Below are 21003 nucleotides of genomic sequence, written 5' to 3'. Positions count from 1 at the left end.
TTGCAAGTGTGTTTGTTATTATAATTTAATCTTCAAATCAATCCCATTATCAAGTGTCAGGTATTAAGCATGCAATTATTGTGTGGTTAACAATATATATGACAAATGTGAGTTGTAAATGGAAATTCTAACATACAGTTCAAGCTCAAAGTGATCAAACCTTAATTTAAATCTAAACTATCTATTTCAAAACTCAATTATACTTTTATCTCACTTCATGAAATAAGACAATTTACATAGAATCATAGAGCTATACAGCACGGAAACAGACCCTTCAATTCAACTTGTGCAGGGCGGCCAGATATCCTAAATAAATCTAGTCCCATGCCAGCATTTGGCCCATATCCCTCTAAAGCCTTCCTATTCATATACCCATCCAGCTGCTTTTTAAATCTTGTAATTGTACCAGCCTTTAGCACTTCTTCTGGCAGCTGATTCCATCCATGCACCACCCGCTCTATGAAAAGGTTGCCCTTTGGGTCCCTTTTAAATCTTTCCCCTCTCACCTTAAACTATGCCATCTACTTTTGAACTCACCCCACACCTGGGAAAATTCTTGCCTACTTACCCTATCCATGCCCCTCATGCATTTATAAACCTCTACTAAGTCATCCATCAGCCTCTGAAGCTCCAGGGAAAATAGTCCCAGTCAGCTCAGCCTTTCCCTACAGCTCAAACCCTCCAATCCTGGCACCATCCTTGTAAATCTTTTCTGAACTGTTTCAAGTTTCACAGCATCCTTCCTATAAAACTGAGACCAAAATTGCACACAGTATTCCAGTACTGACCTACCAATGTCCTGTACAGCTACAACATGACCTCATGAGACGTGCTGGTTTGCCTTCCTCCAGAAGGTACACAAGCAGAGTCCTGCGCTCAGCAGCCCAAAGGAAGAAGATGGCTCGTAGCATTATCTCAATACAACATCCTGAGGATCAACAAATCCCTCCACCCCAGACAGCATGGTTCCCCCAGCCACCCACGCCCTCCTCCACTGAGACCCCAGACGACAGCACATGGGAGAGTCTTGACCAACTGCTATCTCCGGATCAGCTGTCAAAGGTCCTGGAGTCCCCAGAAAAGAAAAAAATATGGATTAATTGCTGATTTTATTTTTTTTTTCCTTCCAAAGAAAAATGAACGCAGAGAATACATCTGCCTGTCATTTGTGCCAAACCTTTTCCTTCCAATATTTTATATTAATTTTTCTCATTAAGCCAAAGATTACCACTTTAGAATTGGTTTATATTTATCAGCATTGAGATTTTACAATTTAAGAATCGTCCTTTGCTATATTAATCATCAGCTCTGAAAATGTGTTGCTGGAAAAGCACAGCAGGTCAGGCAGCATCCAAGGAACAGGAATTCCTGAAGAAGGGCTTATGCCCGAAACGTCGATTCTCCTGTTCCTTGGAGGCTGCCTGACCTGCTGCGCTTTTCCAGCAACACATTTTCAGCTCTGATCTGCAGTCCTCACTTTCTCTTCCTATATTAATCATCACTCTTGTTACATTTGATTCTAAATGTGTACTGTTTCATGTCAATCGCCTTCTTCTCAAAAAAGAACAATGATTACCCTCTGCACTTACAGTGTGGAAACAGGCCCTTCGGCCCAACAAGTCCACACCACCCCGCTGAAGCGCAACCCACCCACAACCCTACATCTACCCCTTACCTAACACTACGGGCAATTTACCATGGCCAATTCACCTGACCGGCACGTCTTTGGACTGTGGGAGGAAACCGGAGCACCCGGAGGAAACCCACGCAGACACAGGGAGAACGTGCAAACTCCACACAGAGAGTCGCCCGGGAATTGAACCCGGGTCTCTGGCACTGTGAGGCAGCAGGACTAACCACTGTGCCACCGTGCCGCCCATGAGCTTGAGATATAAACTGATCATTACTGTTAAGATCAGTCTAAATTGATTTATGTTCTCCCATTGAACAGGCAACAGCTAAATGCCTTATCACTGCAATAAAGTAGTCACCATAGTCTCAGAGGACCATAGGGCTGCTCTGTCATTGGAGAGCAATGACTGATGGTGGTTTTAACTTGAGGGTGACCACATCATGGGAATGGGGAGAAGTTGAGAAGAAAACTCCTTCATAGTTACCTCAGCTGGTGCAGAAATTGAACTCACACTGTTGGTATACTTTGCATCATAAATCATTTGTTCAGACAAACAAAATGGAATAAGAAGCCATTCAGCTCCACAATATTGTTGCACCATTCTCTAAGATCATGGATGATCTATAATTTAACTCCAGCTGGTGGTGTTCACATAACTCTTAGTATCCTTGCCTGGAAAACAACTGGTCAATCTCTGTTTTAAGATTTTTCACTTCAACCGTTATTGGACAAATGGATCTCATGTGTATACTCGTCCTGATTGGTTCAAAACATGAATAAAACAATTAAGGGGTAGTCATTACAGAGGCCTAGCTACAAAGAGATCAAAGCTGGGAACTAAATATTCAGCATATGTGACATTTCGACAGGACAGGCAAGAAGGAAAGGGTAGTGGGATGGCATGGTTGGTACAGGGATGAAACAAATTCAATACAAAGAAAATAGTCTTGAACAGAAAGAAATGGAATCCATATGGATGGAGGGAAGAAATAAAAAGGAGAAGGCAGCACTGGTGTTGGTAATCAATAGGCCCTCAACAGTAGCTATATGGAAAACCGATAATAAACCAGGAAAGAATGAGGGCATGAAACAAAAGCAGCTGGCTGGATGGCTGTTTGGCAATGCCAGCTGCATGAGTTCAATTCCTGTGCTAGCTGAGAACACAATGAAGAACCCACTTTCTCAACTTTACCCTTTGGGTGAGGTGTGGTTACCGTCAGGTTAAACTCACCAGTCATCTCTTTGTTATGAGAGAGCAGCCCTATGATCTTCTGGGACTATGTAACTTTACCTTATCCGGCAAAGAGGAATTTTCTTGTGAAGAGAGGTTGAGCAGATCAGGCCTGTAACTCATTGAAATTTAGAAGAACGAGAGTTGACCTTATTGAAACATACAAGATTCTTGGGGTTCTTGGCAAGGTAAATATAGAAAGGTTGTTATACCTCGTTGTAGAGTCGAGGACCAAAGGACAGAATCTCACAACAAGGGCTCACACATTGAAAGAGATGCATAAGAATTTCTTAGAGGGTAAGAGTCCATGGCATTGTGTATCACAGAGGGCTGTCAAAGCTAGATTGTTAAGTATATTCAAGGCTGAAACAGAAATTTTTAATCAAGGGTTATAGGACAAAGGCAGGAAAGTTGAGTTGAGATTATCAGATCAACTGTGATCTCATTGAATAGTGGGGTAAACCAATTGGTTTGAATAGCCTGCTTCCTGCTCCTCTTCCTTCTGCAGAGATGTCAGGGTATTACCACAGCTAGAATGAGAACCTATATGATTTCAATATCAAACTGTAAACTTCAAGTTTGTTTTATTCTGAGACTAAATCAACCAGGCCAACTCAAATGCAAAATGAATGCCACAAAATAACTCCTCAGAGCACCAGTGTATTTCTACAGGTCTTCAATGTATGTCTCAGTTCACTGAGCATCAGTTCAGGAACCCTATCTACATGTAGTGCCTTGAGGAATCAGTGAAGTACTGCAGTGCACCCATTTATCATCACTCGTAACAAGTATAATTTTTTGAGGCAGTATTGCCTTGGGGTGCCAGTACAGTGCCTCATACTGTAAGTATAATGTCTTGGGTTCCAACGTGATGTCTTGAGATGTCACTGTGTTTCCCCTATTTGGCATCAGGAAGTGGAAGTCACTTTTTGATAACGTGCATTTTCAAGGATTCTCATTGCTTTTTGAGCCTCTCTGTAATGATGGAAACAATTGATTATTTACTTATTATAAAAGAGATCATGTAATAATTTTGAATTCTAAACCAAGACTAAAGATTCTGTGGATCAAAGAAAGATCTTAGCATGAAGACCTAATTGAAACATAGTTCAGGCATTTATAGAAGTGATACCATGAATACTAGTTTTGAATTCTTAATTAATTAAGTTCAGTAGATTATAACATCATGGCACAAGTTACTCACAATCACTGTTCCCAGTCTCAGTATGACAGGACAAAAGACCACACAGAAAAACTGTTCCAATCAATGAAAGGTCACTGAGGGTCATTGTGAGATACTTGGGACAGTTGAATGGAATGTATATTTAAATATATTTGTTCTTGGGACATTTTTGTCAGGACCAGTTAGCCTAAGGACATTAGTCAGCCACTTAGTGTAAGAGTGGAGTCACATGTGAGCTGGATTTTCACAACAAAAGATTTACGTTTCCACACAGCCTTTCATGTCTTTAAAATGTTTCTAAGTGCTTCACTCTCAGTGAAATATTTTTGAAGTGTAATCATTGTTATAACATAATATACACAACAGTCTGTTGTTAGCAATGTTGATTGAGGGATAAATGTTAGCCAGAGGACTGGTAGAATCCCCCTGCACTTCCTCAAAATAATAGAATGGGATCTTTTCTTTGGATCCTAGAAAATAGATGGGTCCCCAGTTTAATGTTTCATCTGAATTGTAAAGTTTCCTAGACTACATTACCCCATCAGAATTACAATGTCACCATGGATTTTTTAATTGTTAATGTAAGACGATGTAAGCTTCAGACTCAAAGAAAGAATGTTACCAACTGATCCTTGATTCTGTGGTGACATCCACAAGACCAGGGGCAATTGCTAATTAATCTCCCAATGGAGCTCGCTGAGTATGAGTTCCCTTGGTAACTGAGAATGGCTTGTCCATTAGTAATTCATCAGCTGATCCCTTTATAATGTAGACCCAAGGATGGGTTTGCAGAATCATCTGTCCTGAGCTGGGACTAGTCTATGTGTCATGAGTAGTGGCTCTATTTCAGTGCTAAACAATTACCAATGTTCCTTTCCAGTTAGGTTTCCTGAGTTATCAGATATGCTCATCTTTCTGTGATCATTTTATGGTGTCAGCCTAGAAACTTACAGAATTCACATTCAAATATTTCCACCATAGAACTGGAACTCATTATCTTGATCTTGGGATTGTGCTATAAAATCCAGGTGACTGTACCCAATGTTAGAAAATTAATATGCTTCACCTTCTAAGAAGTGAGTCCAGGATCTTGCTTTCTTCATTTAGTGACTGAGGTAGACAGAACTATGTCCTTCTCCTTATATGATCCTTTAACTTTATTCTTTTACAGTACCTGGCTAATGGTCCCTCTCCAAGCTGCCGATTCAACAGGCTGCGCTTTACGCGTGGATCATTCAGATGCAATTGAGCAAAGGTCCGTATTATCTGCAAGAAATAGGAGACGATGTGAAATTCAGACATGGTGGATTGCAAACTGCTGCAGTAGAACAGGGCAGATAATGCATGTAGAATTGAAACAAGAAAAAGTTAAAGTGCCCAACAGCAAGACAGTTTTTGTCTGTTCCTTCCTTAGTCCTTATTCAAATGAGGAGTATTGGAGCCAGAAGACTGAGCACAAGAAAGTTATAGGAAGGGTTCTAATCAGAGTAAAAGTCCCTCTATGTTATCTCATCACCAAATTGTGGGGCAGATAAGGAGTAAGTTCGACAGAGAGTAGAGGTCCCTCTATACTAACCAATCTCATATAGCTCTACTAAGTGCATCAGGTGGACGTTTTGCATTTTCTGCACAAACCACCTTATGATCTTGTGAATGAGATTCTGTGAATTAGAAGTTTACCACTATCCTCTATGCTTTGTGAGAAGTGTCCAAAGTCAACTCCCCTTACACTTACTCAGCCAACTCCCTCTCTTCTGACTAAGCTAACTTCCCCCCCACTCAGCTGAGCCAGCTGCCTCTCCTCATCCAAGTTAACTTTCCCCATCCCTCACTATTCCTTATGATCTTTTGATAATTCCATCTTGGATGACATCACATTCCACTTTCTGATGGTCTGAAAAGCTCATGATTTGCTGCTAACAATCCATTCTGTCATATGGTCTCTGATCTAAATATTATTTATTCCAAGTTTTTCATGTGACACCTTATTGAAGATTGTCTCAAAGCAGATATTCATTTAATTGAACCATCATATCTTTCTAGTAATACTTCAGATAATTTAACAACATTGCTTAAACATAATCTAAATAATTTATTCCTTTAAGAAATCAATAACATTTAAAAATATATATTTTGTCTTTAGATGTTTCTCATATTTAAAAATTTGCTCATGGGATGTGGGCATCACTGGCTATGCCAGCATTCATTGCCCATCTGTAATTGCTCCTTGATCTGAATGGCTTGCTAGGAACCTTTCAAAAGGCAGTTAAGAGTCAATCACATTGCCATGGGTCTGGAGTCACACGCAAGGATCAGATAAGGATGACAAGTTTCCTTTCCCTAAAGAGCATCAGTGAATCAGACAGATTTATTTTACAACAATGGGCAATGATTATAAGATTGCCATTGCGTTAGTTTTTAATTCTAGATTTCTATTGAATTAAAATTTTGCCATCTGCTGTGGTGAGAGATTGCAAAACTACATCCCTAGAGCATTAGCTTGGGGTCTGAATTACTAGTCCAGTAACCTTACAAGAGACCACTGCTTTTCCCTTTGTCAAATATTCAAGTGTGTTTCCTAAAGCTGATAAACTAACAAGCTGGTTCTTCATTCGATTTCTCAGTTTCCTTATTAGAAGATAGGAATCATTTTTGATGTCCGCCTGTTCTCTGGCACTATTCATTCTACTATTGAATTGTTACGTATGGGTACTGTTGCTTCTACTATCTGTTCCCAAGTTTGAAAACCTACAGGACAATCCATCTGGACCCAGGGTCTTGTCCTTTTTGTTTGGCAAAAACTTCCATCTTATTCTAATAACCACCACACTATAGTCTCAATTTATTTCTATTTGTTATTGTCTTTCGTCTCCTGTAACATAACATCTTCAGTAAGATCACCATTTTAGCATTTGTCCCCTGTCAGTTTGTATTTCTCACCCCTTGGAAGTGTCATCCCTATCTAAAATCTTTTTTGAATACATGGTGCCTATTGAATAATGTAGTTTTTGTTTCCTTAGTAATTTCATTATGGAAGTTTTCTTTTCCATCATAATTACTGAATTGGAAGGCTCATTTTCAGCTGATATTATCAGCTAAGACATACTGAGTCCCGACATACTGCCTGTGCTGCCATTTTCTCTCCTACAAGATCATACTCAGGTACAAGAGGCCCTGTTATCCTTATTGTAATCCGGCCTTCACTGCAGTGTGTTTTGTGACAGCGCCATTAGGGCTCAGGCAAAAGGACTAACCTGGAATCGCACATACTGACTTAAGTCTACCTCCACCATGTCTAGCAGCAACTGGAGCACTTTGTTATTAGGTAATCCAAGTACACCCTGTAAGCAAAAGATCAGAAGTGACAATTTAATGTCCTTCGGATAAACCAGTTAATTAATCAGAAAATAATTGATGTAATTAAAATTAAACAATGAGCTAAACAAATAAATAAATTTGGTCAGAAATCATGTGTGATTTGCTATCACTATAACAGATTGAAGTTTGTAAATGGAATTGTGACCCCAGACAACTCTACTTGCAGTAAATATACTCACTTCAAGAAATTTTAACTGGATTCTGTGTTATAGATACTGTGGGCATTTGGGAAAAGAATAGTTATCTGGGCACTTTGTTCAAGGAGACAATCACACCATTTAAGTTAGTAGAATTTTAGAGTCAATCAATGATAGTGATAGAAGGCCATTAGTCAGGCAGATGCCCTGAATGTAGTGATGGAGGAACCTCAAACCCTTGACTCACCAAGAGGTACAAAGTGCTGACTATTCGTGTGGATGAGACCAGGAGTGCAGGTTCAATAGGCAAACTAATGTTTCGTGAAAATATTCATGTAAGTGGAGTGAAGAGGAATGTTGTGATAAGGAACAATATAGTCTAGAGAAAGACACTGCTCTCGATAGACACATCTGGGAGGTTTGAAATTTGTACTGCCAGGGACACCTCTCACACTTAGAGATGAGCCAAGAGAGGGAAGAGGAGGAGCTAGGGTCATTGTTCATGTAGGAACCAAGAACAAAGGTAGATTTTGTAGATCTATTGGAGGAGTTTCACACATAATGATCTAAATTAAAAAACAAAACCTCAAAACTAATCAGATTTGTATTGTTACCCAAGTCAGAAGCCAATTGATAACAGGATAAATCAATTTGAATGTAAAATGCTGGTTAAAGGAGTGGTGTGGGAAGCAGGAGAATCATTTCATAGACCATTGGACCAGTACTGTGGAAAGATTGAACTGCTTTGTTGGTCTCCAGTTAAATAGGCTTTGCCCAGTGACTGAGTGAAGCAAATAACTGAATTAGTAGACAGGGCTGTAAACCAGTAAAGATGGATGAGTGGGTTCAACTGAAAGGTAAATTCAAAAACAAGAACAGCTAGCCCTCAAAGTCACTGTAACAAAATAGTTTCTTCACTTAAGTAGGGTGGTCACAACAGCCTTTATCATGAGTGACAGCAGCTCATACGACATAGATATAGGTGCAGAGTGGTGTCAGAGCTCCAAATGCAACTTTAACTCACCTCTTGTACATCACAGTCAGCTGAAGATTTAAGAATCCAACAGAAGAAACTCTTGTGGCAATCCTCAACAAGGAAGAGTATTTCAGAGAATGGTAAAAGCATTTCAGAGACACACTTTTCAGTGTCAGAGAAGACACGTTGCAACAGAAGAGTTAGCAGCTACACGTGAAAGGAGAATTAGTAACTCTAGCAGATACAGGCTGCAGCATGAGCCTATGGCCAAGGCAGAGTTCAGCAGAGAGCAATGAGTTCACCAAAGGTTCTGTGAGTAAAATTTCAAATTCCTAGGCCATGGGACTATTTAAAAAGGCAGAATAACAGATATTAAAAAATTTAAAATTACTTACAGCTCAGATTGAGCTTCACCACCATTGCAAGCAAGCACCACCAAGCCAAGGGTACATAAATACAAGTAAAAAGCCACAAAAAAAATTAATCCAAGGTCACAGATACGGGACGTAATTTAAGCAATAATGTTGAGAAAATTAAAAGCCTGAGTAGATCTGATCTAACCAGGAAAGAAAGGTGGAAAGCTTTATTCAGGACACAGAGAAAGTGAGAAAACCTTTATTAGAACTGCAATAAAGACAGGAATTGCTTATTGAAACTACGAGAAGCAGGACGCATTCTGTAAACCATGCTTAAAAGGGGGAATTATTTGTTAAACTGTAAAGAGCGGGATACACAAATCAAAGCCATGGGAAGGCATGATTCATCCCTTTTACCCATGAACAGTGGGATTCCTCGATTTCAGCCATGAAAACACATGAACCCTCCACTTCAGCTACAAAAAATTGGGAAAATCCTTCTGACCAGCAAAAAGCAGCAGAACTACTAATACTATAAAATAAAAATTATTAAGCAAATAAAATATATGATTTCATTAATAAACATGAAGTCAGAAATAATATTGCCAGGAAGATTTTATTTCAAAGGTCAGCCGAATAGAAACACCTAATTCAATATGTTTGGAGAAAATAATTTTGGAGATGGAAAGTGACTGCCAAATTTTCTGCTGAATCAGAAGCTGAACAATTAAGTTATACTCAATCCTCGTACACAACTGGTCATGTTATAGGTAGTAATTGCTGAACTAGTAAAATCCTTGAAAAAGTTCAGCATCTGGGGAATCCATTGATGATTTCACTAATGATCTCTACAGATTAGTGGAGAAATGCAACTTTGGTGACTTCAGAATTCATAAGAGAAAGATTTCTTTTGTAAATGCTGTTCAGTCTTTGATAGGTTCATTACAATCCAGAGAAGACCTGAATCTAGAGAAAAACTTGCAGGTGATGAGTGAAGTTGAAGTCCAAAAGCAACTTAGCTCAATCCTAAAACAGACCATCAGACATCAAAGATCAACAAATTCTATCAACCCCTAATTAACAAAATTACAAGCAGAACATGTGAGAAAACAGTGCGGTGATTAGGGTAGACAGCAAAAATTGGAAATACAGAGTCTACATGAAATAATTCAAATGCATGATATCCATGAAGTAGTTGTTTTTGATAATGGAAAACAGTTCACTTATGGGTGCTTCAGCAAATTCGCAGCTAGCTCTGGATTTGAACCTGCCACAAGCTTGCTGACATCCCCCCGATCAAATGGAACATTGAGCGTGCTTTCAGGACAGTTAAGATACTCTTGAAGAAAAATACTGACCTCTACATAGTGCCGCTAAATTATAGATTCACTGTACTTCAATCTCCCAAAAACATACCTCCCAATCCTGTCAAAGACTTCACATTTATGTCGATAGGACCACAAAGATGTATATATTAAGGAACATTCCTATCATATGCACAGCCCACGCACTACAACAGGAACTATCACATGTGATACTTGTCACATTTAGAATAGTGCCAGATGTGGATCAGATACCTAAACAAAAATGGTACAGTCAACCAAAAAGCTGCAGACAAGCAGAGGTGGTATACTGCTCTTTACTGCCAAAGGGGTCATATGAAGGAACCACAGGAACATGATTCCATTACAGGTTAAAAATCCACCACTCATTAATTGGGATGAACCCAATGGAGAAATAGCTAATGCAAGAGACCTCTGCACTACAGACTTTCAAGAAGAGCCTCAAACTCAATGGTTTTTAACCCAGAAGACTTATTGTCTTCCAAGGCTAAAGAGAACACATTCTAGGAGAACAGTGAAATTTCCAGCTTATCTAAATTTACAAAGTCAGATACTTGAAGAGAGATGGCTTGGAGGTAAATGTAATTATATACATAAATATATAATACTAATAATGAAAAAAACAATAGCTGGGGGAAGAGTTGAATATGGATCTGAAAGGGTTAATACTGAGGAGTGCTATAAGCACCACAACTATGATGACATTTTGAGGACTTGTGGTGGAACAGCTTAGGATCTTAAAGGTGAGACTCCCAAAATCTGGTCCAACTCAAAGTCTCTGTAACAACATCTATTATATCATTATTATCTCTAACTAGCTGCACACATGCAATAAACTCTATCTTTTTAATTTCAAGAGATTTTTCTAGTTAAACCAGGGTATAGTTCTGCTTTACCACACTAGACCAAGCAGGCAAGTTAGACCATGTGGTTTCCTACACTTAGAGGATGATGGTAGCAACTTTCATTATAAGCAGCAGTTCACGGAGCTGTACCTGCTATAGGACTGTTTGATGCAACAGTATAGAGGGCGTTCTACTCTGTACCTCCCTTATGATGCATTTGGCCTGGGAACATCTAGTGAGACAATGTGAAGAGACTCTGTATCTAACCCATGTTGCACTAAACTGAATTTTTGATGCTGATTTTGAAAATTATAATCCTAACATCATCATCTCTCATGTTTCATTGCATAAACTATTACAATCCCAATAACAACATATTGAAAAGATGTTATCTTACCAGTGAGATGACTGCACTACCTCTGACCTCTGCATCATCATCTTTCAGTTGTCTGTTAAACAGAAAGAAAATATATCAGTCTTCTGGAAAGTGGGTGATATTTATTGGCTGTGTTCGGTGAGGTTTTGTTTTGGGATGTGCACACCTCTGGCAAGACAGACATTTATTGAGCACCTATAACTGCCCTTGAGGTGGTGGTGGTTATAACCTTCTTGAACCACTGCAGTATATAGCCACAACACTATTAGGGAAGGAGTTCCAGAACTTAGACCCAGCAAAAGTGAAGGAAGGCTCATATAATTACAAATCAAGCTGATGTATGACTTGGACAGTAACTTGCAAGTGGTATTCCCATTAATTTGCTGCCCTGTTCTAGATGGTAGAGTTTGCAGGTTTTTTGGGTGCTGTTGAACGTACTTTGGCAGGTTGCTGCAATGCATCTTGTATCTCTTGCGAATAGTTGTTATTGTGCACTGGTGGCGGGGGGAATGAATTTTAAAAGTCAGAAAAAGGGGTGCAGATCAAACAGGCTGCATTTTCCTGGTTGGTGGTGAGCTCCTCGAGTGTTGTTGGAGTTGAACTTCTCCAGGCAAGTGGGGGATATTTCAGCATACTCCCTTTATCCAAACATGAATAAAAGAACTAAATTCAAGACAACAGGCAAAGTTTGATCAAGAGTGACATTAAGGAGTTCTGACAAGATTGAAATTACTGGAAATCATGGGAAAAATACTCCAATAATTGGAGTTATTCTGAGCATGAGGAAAGATGGCTGAGATTGTTTGGAGGTGAGACACCTCAGTCACAGGACATTGTTACAGGAGTTCTTCAGGTTATATCCTAGGACTAACCAACTTCAACATCTTCATCAATGACAACCTCCCATTGTAAGGTCAGAATGGGGATATGCACTAATGTTTGCATAATGTTTAGTTCCATTCACAAATCTTCAGAGGTGAAAAAAAACACAGCCTATGCCTGCACGCGACAAGGCTTAGAAAAGATTCAGGCTTATGCTGATAAATCAAAATAACTAGTAATATTTATGCTATACAAGAACTTGACAATGATCTAGCCAGCACTACAACCATATCTGTTTTTAAAAATTCCATACATAAATACAGAAGTACCAGGGCGAGGTATCTCAATCACCACTTTATTTATTCTATAACTATTCTACAATACTAGCAGTGTGTACCATCTAAAAGCTATGCCTAGAAACATGCCAATGCACTTGTGATGGCAACTTTACAAACCCATGATTTCTATCAAGTACATAGCAACACCCACATCTGCAGCTTGGAATTATATCACCATTTCTTCACAGTTAGATCAAAATCCTGGAACTCTCTACCTAAGAGCATTATGAGCGTTCCTATAGCAGATGGAGTTCAGCAGTTCAAGGAGATGGCTCACCACGAGTTTCTCAAGGGAAATTTAGAAATAGGATGCAAATGATGGCCTTACCAGTGACACACATATCCCATGAATTAACAAAAAGATGCAGAAAACATTGCAGTCAACGATGCATTAAAAAGATTCCACTAACTATAAATAGATGCTCATTTGTTTTCCTTCTTTGGCCTTGAGCAGACCTGTGTTCCTGGCAAATAGCTACTATAATAGGCATATTTGCAACTGAGGCAACAAAATCATCTAATCATCACTGAAAGTACTGGTGACCATATGTGTGGACATTAGTTGAGACCAGCTTTGTGCTTTTCAGTGGACCCATAGTCAAACAACATGCAGACTTACAACAGTTCTGTGTATCGATAGAAATTGCTGGAAAGTAGAAATCAGCTGTTCTAAGTAGGAAGGATGGTGGGGGGTGGGGGGGGGGGGGGGGGGGGTGGAGGTGACAGAAGGCAGCCATATTCAGTGGGGGAGTAAGAGGTGCAACTAAGAGTAATTCTCACCCTTTTGACCTGGGTAGTACTTTGGAAGAACATATAGTTTACACACTGTCGAACTTTCCTACTTTCAATGGGATGGAACTAAGATAACTTCAACTAGCTATTCAATTGCTATTCAACAAGTGAATAATCCATTCAGACAGAAAACAGCCCATGCTAAGAAGGGACAAAAACAAAGATCAATTTTACTGTGAGAGTCAGTTAGGAACTCACTGTTCCATGTCCTTCCAGACTGTCATCTTCATATCTAGCAAGTTCACAACCAGGCCAGCCCGTCGACGCACAGCCTGATGGTCAGGACAAAAAGGTTAGATTGTACATCAGCACTAGAGAAAGCAGATTCTATCAGTCTTCAATATAACCAATGTTGTACAATAGGAATCAGAAACTAGTTGTAGTTGTGACCGTCAGTGATGCAGTATTTGCCACATTAACTATTTTAGCAGAAAATTCCTTTCAGCTTTCTTTAAAGTCCCCTTTCATCATCACCCTCCCAAATATGATTAAATAAAATTTTCTCACTGAGATATCTTCACAGTTTGCCTCCCTCAGCCTCTACACCAAATGACTTACTGAATCCAAATTCAACTCCTCAGCTTTCACTGTTCTTTAATCTTACGTAGACTCTCCAAGTAAACTTCCCATGTTATATTTACAGCTTGTCCTGCTACTCTCAATATGTCAATCATTGCTAAAATCATCTCTGATCACTTATTTGTGTCATGTTCCAATCCCCTACCCTACCCCCACAACCCAACCCTGCTCTGTGTCTCCTGGAAAAATAATTCTCCAATTCATTGGATTACACAGAATATATGGCACACAACAGTCATTTATCCCAACAAGTCCATTCTGGTGTTTATGCTCCATTTAAACTTCCTCCCATTTTTCCTAATCTAAATTTATCATTGTAACCCTGTCATTCCTTCTCCCACATACATTTATTTAATTTACCCAGACATAAGTTTACGCCATTCACTTCAGCAACTCCTCTCAGTAACAGGTACCATATTCTCACCAGTCTCTGACTACAGAAGTTATTTTGAAATCTCTGCTGGATTTTTGGGAATACTTTACATTGATAACTTCAGTTATGTTTCCATCTACAAGTGGAAATAAACTCACTGTTTCCACTCTCTCGAAATGTTTCAGATTTTAAAGATCTCCATTTAGTCACATCTTACACCTTATTAATTCCGGATGCAATTATTCCAACACAATCCTGGATAGTACATCCTTCTTTAACTGAGGTCATCCACTCTGCTTATCATTTCCCATATCTTGTACTAAGTCATGTGCATCCATCCCACCCCTACGTGAGGTCCCAGTGGACTAGCACCTCGATTTCTTAAAAAATCTTTGTTTACAAATCTGTCCGTGGCCACACTATACCCATCTCTTTAGTCTGTCGTAGCACCAACTCTTTCAAGATATTGGCACTCGTCTTATTCAGATCTCCTGTACGTCCTCAATTTGAATTGCTCCTTCAGCTTGACAACGCCCCAAGTTCTGAATTTCCTTTTTGTAAATCTCTACTTTTGTTCATCTATTCTAATTACCCCTTATTTGGCTTGGTGTCAAATTATGTTTGGTTACATTCCTGTAAAAAACTTTGAGGCAAATCCAACATATTAAGGGTGCTATACAAACACAAATTGTTGCTAAGGTGTCTGGAATCAGGAGTGGGGTGGTTAAGTTGAATTTTAAGAGAGAAGGATTTCATCCCGTTCAGCATTTCGAGGGTAAAGTTCCACAATTACCAGGTTTCTTTCTCCTACACCAGGAGACATTCATCATTGAATATCAGGAGGACACTGAAGTACAGCAAATCTCACAGAGAAGCTTAGTCCTATGCATGCAAATTCCATTCTTTCCTAGTTGGATTCTGATCAAGAACTAGAAACCTGTCCATAGCCCAGTCGGAGTGACGTGAAAATATAACACCTCCTACCACTACAATTACCCTAGGATTCCGGACCCACCTGTGCAATACCATATTGTGTAATCACAGACTCAGGAATTGGGGAATCATGTACAAAGCTTTCCAAGTTACTTACCAGAACAGGGTCATCCCACAGTTTCTGCTTCAGTGCCTCGAGCACAGCCTGGTACATGCCAGCCTTTGTGATGTTTGACAATCCAACAAAGGCTAATAAATCCAATGCCTTCAATCGGTGCTGGTAGAATTAAGTGTGGAAATGGATTTAAGAGACAGTGTCAGATTTGAGAATGGAATTCAACAGACAAAAGCTTTTTGCAGTGTGCCAGATTTGGTTTCAGTCATTGTGCTAGGAACAGAAACAGACCTTTCACCCTATCAAATCTGTTCCACCATTATCTGTATCCAGATCACTCAACTTCCACATATCCTTTGATACTGTTATCCCACAAAAATCTATCCACAAAATTCCATGTGACCTCATCAGCTGTAGCCTTTTCAGGGGACAGAGTTCCAGATTTTCTTCTATTTTTCTTCTATAGAGAATATAAGTAAAAGAAAACTTCATTTATACAAGCTGTTCTTACAACCTAATCCTAGTTGCCCTAATATCACTGCACTCTCAACCTTCCAAGTTATATTTCCTTTTGCTGTGCCTAGAGCTACACACAGCATTCTAAATGGGTCCAACTGAAGCCCTGTACAAATGGAACATAACATAGATTCTAGTTATAATATAAGATTGACCTAGGTTCCAGTAGCCTTTTTATATTTTTGCATTTTGTGATTTTTTTGAGTTGTATTCTTAAATCTCTGCTCCTCCACAGTTCCACATTCTCACCACTTAAGAAATATGCTAATCCATCTTTATGAGGTCTACCATTTATTTCCCTTCAGTAAACTCCATTACCCAGAGTTTTGTTCACTCAGTCAATATCCCTTTGTAACTTTCTGCTCTCATTTACATGACTTATTAGGTGCAATGTAGGCTTTACATGAGGGTGTGAAAGGAGTGAAAATGAATGAGCAATCCATTTAACATCTCTGCTGATTTACTTGACTGCCAACATACTTTACATCATCACAAAATTTCAAAATTACTTCTAGAGATGTAACTCAATGCTCCTCCTAGATTAGAACAGGTGTCTTTTGAAGTTGTGGGTGGGTGAATCTATGTCAAGGGTTGTACTTGGGGAGGTTCAAGGTTCCCATGTGTAATTTTGTTCTTTATGCCTTGAAAAGCCTCAGTGGAATTCACAGCAGCTGAGACAACAGATGGTGTGGTTTCCCTGTGAAGCTTTTTGTTAGGCCTCAAATCTGTACAGAACCAAGGCAATACCTTGCAGACACACCAAATGGCCTTGTCCCTGGGATATAAATCAGCATTTCTGATCTGTGGATAAAACAGCTGGGAATCTTGACAAGCACAGTAGTGGAGTCCAAGCCACACAATCTAAGATGTTTTATAGCAAAATAGGAGACCATTCAGTCCATTTCCTTGTGTTGAATCTCCTATCCCTTCCCCAAACCATCAAATATTTCTTTGTCAAGTACTTCTGGCTTCTTATATAGATTTTGTTTCTATTTGGACATTTCATCTCTTTTCCTATCAGTCTCAGGGTGATAAGGCTGTCATTAATTTTCATTGTTTTGGTGCCCTGAGAAGTTGGTGGTGGACCCTGTTCCTGAACAGTTGTAATTTGCTACAATCGAAGGGCCTGACAGTTGAATACAACAGGCAGCAAAGTGTCAATCTCCTGAGAAAATCATCTGCTCAAAGCATGGGACCTCATTCATTTCTGCAGACTTCTGACTATAATCACATGTCAACCCAGCCTTTCACCAAGAAATCAAGTGCCCATTTGATTATTATTGAATAAATGTATGCAATAATTGAAGGTGGATAATAACTCCCACTAAAAAAGGGACAAATTTAGGTATTTGTAATGTGCTCTGAAGGCATTAGTCTGGACAGAATGTTTTCACAATCTGTCTAGATGTGGTATTGGAAGATAATCTTCTAACTGTGTTTAGAATGGTCCTGGGATTCGATGGAACAGCAATCCCAGCACCTCTGTGATCAAGCTGGCCTGTTCACAGTGCCGGAGCTCCTGGAAGGATGCTGCTGAACTAGGCCATTAGCAGGAAGAAAGTGCCAGTGGAGGGAGGAACAGAAGTATATAGGGGCCAGGAAAGAGAAGGGGGAAGGTGAGGAGGCAAGGAGAGTGTACAGAGAAGGTGTGGGTTAGGGGATGCGAAGAGAAGAGGGACAAGTCAGGTGGGAGAAGGAAGGGGCAAGGTGATGGGGACAATGCAGGAAGAAGAGCAGAGACAGAAAACAAAGGAAGGGGCAAGGGAGAGGGGGAAGGGGCAAAACAGAAAACAGGGATGAGAGAGAGGGGGGAAGGAAAGAATGCAGTGGGAAGGGAGGAAGGGGCAGCAGGACATAATAAACACTTGAAATGTGAGAGTCTAATCAGGAGGGTACTGCCACAAAGATTGTACCAGTCTCTTGGTCCAATTCAAGCTTACATGAACCTCATTTTAACTGGTTGTGTTGGTCACTTCCACAGTACAAGAACAATGAAGTCTGCCACAAACCTTGTAGACAGGGGAGGTTCGGAACTGCTCCAGGAGACTTTGGATCTGGTATTGTTTATTTATCCTGAGGAATCTGACCACCACTTCCAGAGCCTGTGGGAAGGAAATGTGACTAAATCCTTAACTTTTCTTTACTTTCTCCTTTATACAAGTAAAATTAGCAGAACTATGTTGCTCCAAGTTTCTTGACCACTTAAGAAGTCCATCTCATGAGATTGTGTCATGATGACTTTCTGGTAGAGAGATGTATTCTCCTAGGCTACAACTGAACTCAAAGCAAGCAATTTTAAATCCACCATGCCAAATTAAGAAATGCAGTTAAATCTGGTGACTTGTGAGCCAGCATTTAATTGACTAACATAGATATTTAAAAAGTTTTACCAGCATCCTGCCAGCATAGACCTTTATGCCAAATTGTCAATTCAAGGAGGCAGTAGGTCAGATGGTTCCCTCATAGAATTAAATAATACATAAGAAGGCCATTTGCTCCATCATTTCTGTGGTAGATCTATCACCATAGTCCTATAAAAAAAAACCTTCTAAAATATTTATCCAATTGCTTTTTTGAAAGGCAATATTGACTGCGTTGACACCACAACTTCAGTCAGTACATTCCAGATCAGAACCATTTGCTGGGCAAAGAAAATTCTCTTCATCTCCCCTCCATAACAGTGTGTCTTCCTGTTATCAACCCCTCCTGCTAGTGCAGACATTTTCTCTTCTTTTACTTAGACAAGGGGAGTAGAGGAGCCATTGGGATTGTTAGAACAAGCCCAGCTGCTATCAACAATTTACAACCTGTGAAGAAAGGTAAATTCTACCCATTAAACAAGAAGCTGAACTATGGAAATGGACTTTCTCTACAGGGTTCTATCTGCAAATTGCTGGAACCAATCACCAAACATCCAGATGATGATGCTCACCTGTAGCTGATGGCCACTATGACACCAGCCAGATGTCAACTTCATTAACAGAATACATAATCACAAGAATTCTGTTTAGGTATTCCTGTTTTAGACAATTCTTTTGTTTGCAATTGTCACTATCAAATAAACACATTATTGAACCAGTTTTATGCTCTAGTCACTAAAATTGTAAGGTATCACTTGAAAATTCATGATATATATAAAAGGTTAATCTATGCTTTTCCAAACTTGCATCCAGTCAGGGTGAAAGTCAGATGAAATGCTGGTTCTCTCTAAAATTTGAGGTTGAAAAGAAACAAACTGAGGCCTGTACCTGTTCCTTCTGGTAGGAGGTGCCACCCTGAAGGTAGCTCATTATATAGTCAATTGCTTCTTCATCATTTTTGTTGAGATAACACAGGCAGGCTGTAGCATTCACAGGAACCATATCTTTGGAGCGCACTGTTGTCATGAATGATCTTAACATGAAAACCAATTTTTCCTTAGCTTTGATCTCAGACCTCTGAAAGGACAATGAGACATGAGACACAGTTGGATCTCATTCAGCCACCTTGTTCAAGGAAAAGTGTAAGGACTTTCCCAGTAACCACCGATTAACATCAGTGGCATGTGAAATTTTAGAAACAATAATCAGAAAGTTAACAGGCACTTGGAGAAATTTGACTTAGTAAAGGATTATCATTTTGGATTTGTCAAAGGCAGACTCTACTTGTTAAATCGACTTCTTTGATTAGATTAGATTCCCTACAGTATGAAAACAGGCCCTATGGCCCAACAAGTCCACACCGACCCTTTGAAGAGTAACCCACCCAGACCTATTCCCCTACATTTACCTCTGACTAATGCACCTAACACTATGGTCAATTTAGCATGGCCAATTCACCTAACCTACACATCTTTGACATATGGGAGGAAACCGGAGCACGCAGAGGAAACCCACACAGACACGGGGAGAATGTGCAAACTCCACACAGACAGTCGCCCAAGATTGGAATCAAACCTGGGTCTCTGGCACTGTGAGGCAGTAGTGCTAACCACTGAGCCATCATGTCGCCCCTTGATGAAGTAACAGAGAAAAAATGAAGAGTTATGTTAATTATATGGATTTTAAGAAAGCACTTGACAATGTACTACATAAAAGGCTGGTTAATAAAATTGAGGCTCATTGAACAGGAAAGTTAGATTCAGTTTGAATAGAAAATTGGGTTCAACATGATCAATGGTTGATTTTCATTCAGAGAACAGCAGGCAGTAATGTCACCCAAGGTCAGTGCGAGCACCATTGCTTTATTGTGAAGTATTAATTATTTGCAAATTGGAATACAGTGTAAAATTTGGAGGTGTAGCAAAGCAACTGCAACTGGACATAAGCAAACAGATAATAGGATTTGGAATTCAATATGTTATGAGTAGATTTAATTCAACTTTTTAAAAAATTATGTGAACCCTTATATATGTGATATATATATCCTGAACTTTTAAACAAAGGACATTTTGCTAAGGAAAAAAAAGGCACAAACAAAACAATGTTGCATCTGGAACGAGCAGGGAGCTTGGATGGAACTGTATGCTTTTCAGAACTTTCAGAGAAAGGTTTCATGGCCCAGTTTAAGAGTCAGCTATGGCATTTACATTTTGAAGTGAAAGAGAGAGTTTGCTGTGACTGAAGAGCAACAACCAATTGCTTTCTCTCTCTCTCTTTATCACAACTTCTTCCACTAGCGTGTATAGGTGAAATTACAGTGAAAGTTATCTTTACAACTTCTCAAGGGTTCCTACAGTGGATTAATTGGAATCTATCCCTTCACTGGAGATGTCCAGTGAAGGGAATTCAACCATCGACCACTGTTGCAGGAAAGCACCCCATTCCCATGCTAAAAGCTTGTATACACAGAATAAATTTGGAATCATCCACAGCATCATTTTTTTCATGAATTTTACTGTTACTTGCTAAAGTGTTTTAAAGCTAACACATAGTTTTCAGTTTTATCTATATATATCTGAATAATCAAAATTGTTTGTCAATACATTTACATTTTTAGACCATAATGAAAAGACCATTCGGCCTCTTGAGCCTGATCTGTCATTCAACAGAATCATGACTATTCCAACCTTCCTCATGTCCACTTTCCTCTGTTTCCC

General features: G+C 39.5%; 1 protein-coding gene across 1 annotated transcript in view; it reads right to left on the bottom strand.

Annotated features, from left to right (window-relative positions):
* Window positions 1–3431: 3431 nt before the first annotated feature.
* The window catches only part of LOC140463932 (protein HEATR9-like), a 71797-nt gene continuing 54225 nt past the window's right edge, over window positions 3432–21003 (bottom strand). Inside the window, exons 12-19 of the mRNA XM_072558415.1 lie at window positions 19175–19363; window positions 17936–18028; window positions 15453–15572; window positions 13609–13682; window positions 11480–11531; window positions 7302–7388; window positions 5222–5313; window positions 3432–3839 (exon numbers count right to left, since the gene is read on the bottom strand). Coding sequence (XP_072414516.1) covers window positions 3773–3839; window positions 5222–5313; window positions 7302–7388; window positions 11480–11531; window positions 13609–13682; window positions 15453–15572; window positions 17936–18028; window positions 19175–19363 — 774 coding nt within the window. The 3' untranslated portion in view covers window positions 3432–3772. The remainder of the gene's footprint in view (window positions 3840–5221; window positions 5314–7301; window positions 7389–11479; window positions 11532–13608; window positions 13683–15452; window positions 15573–17935; window positions 18029–19174; window positions 19364–21003) is intronic.

This window comes from Chiloscyllium punctatum, chromosome 39 (assembly GCF_047496795.1).
Source record: "Chiloscyllium punctatum isolate Juve2018m chromosome 39, sChiPun1.3, whole genome shotgun sequence".
Classification (NCBI taxonomy): Eukaryota; Metazoa; Chordata; class Chondrichthyes; order Orectolobiformes; family Hemiscylliidae; genus Chiloscyllium; species Chiloscyllium punctatum.
The sequence above is the reverse complement of the archived record's forward strand: the minus strand, read 5'-3'. Positions and strand labels throughout refer to the sequence as shown.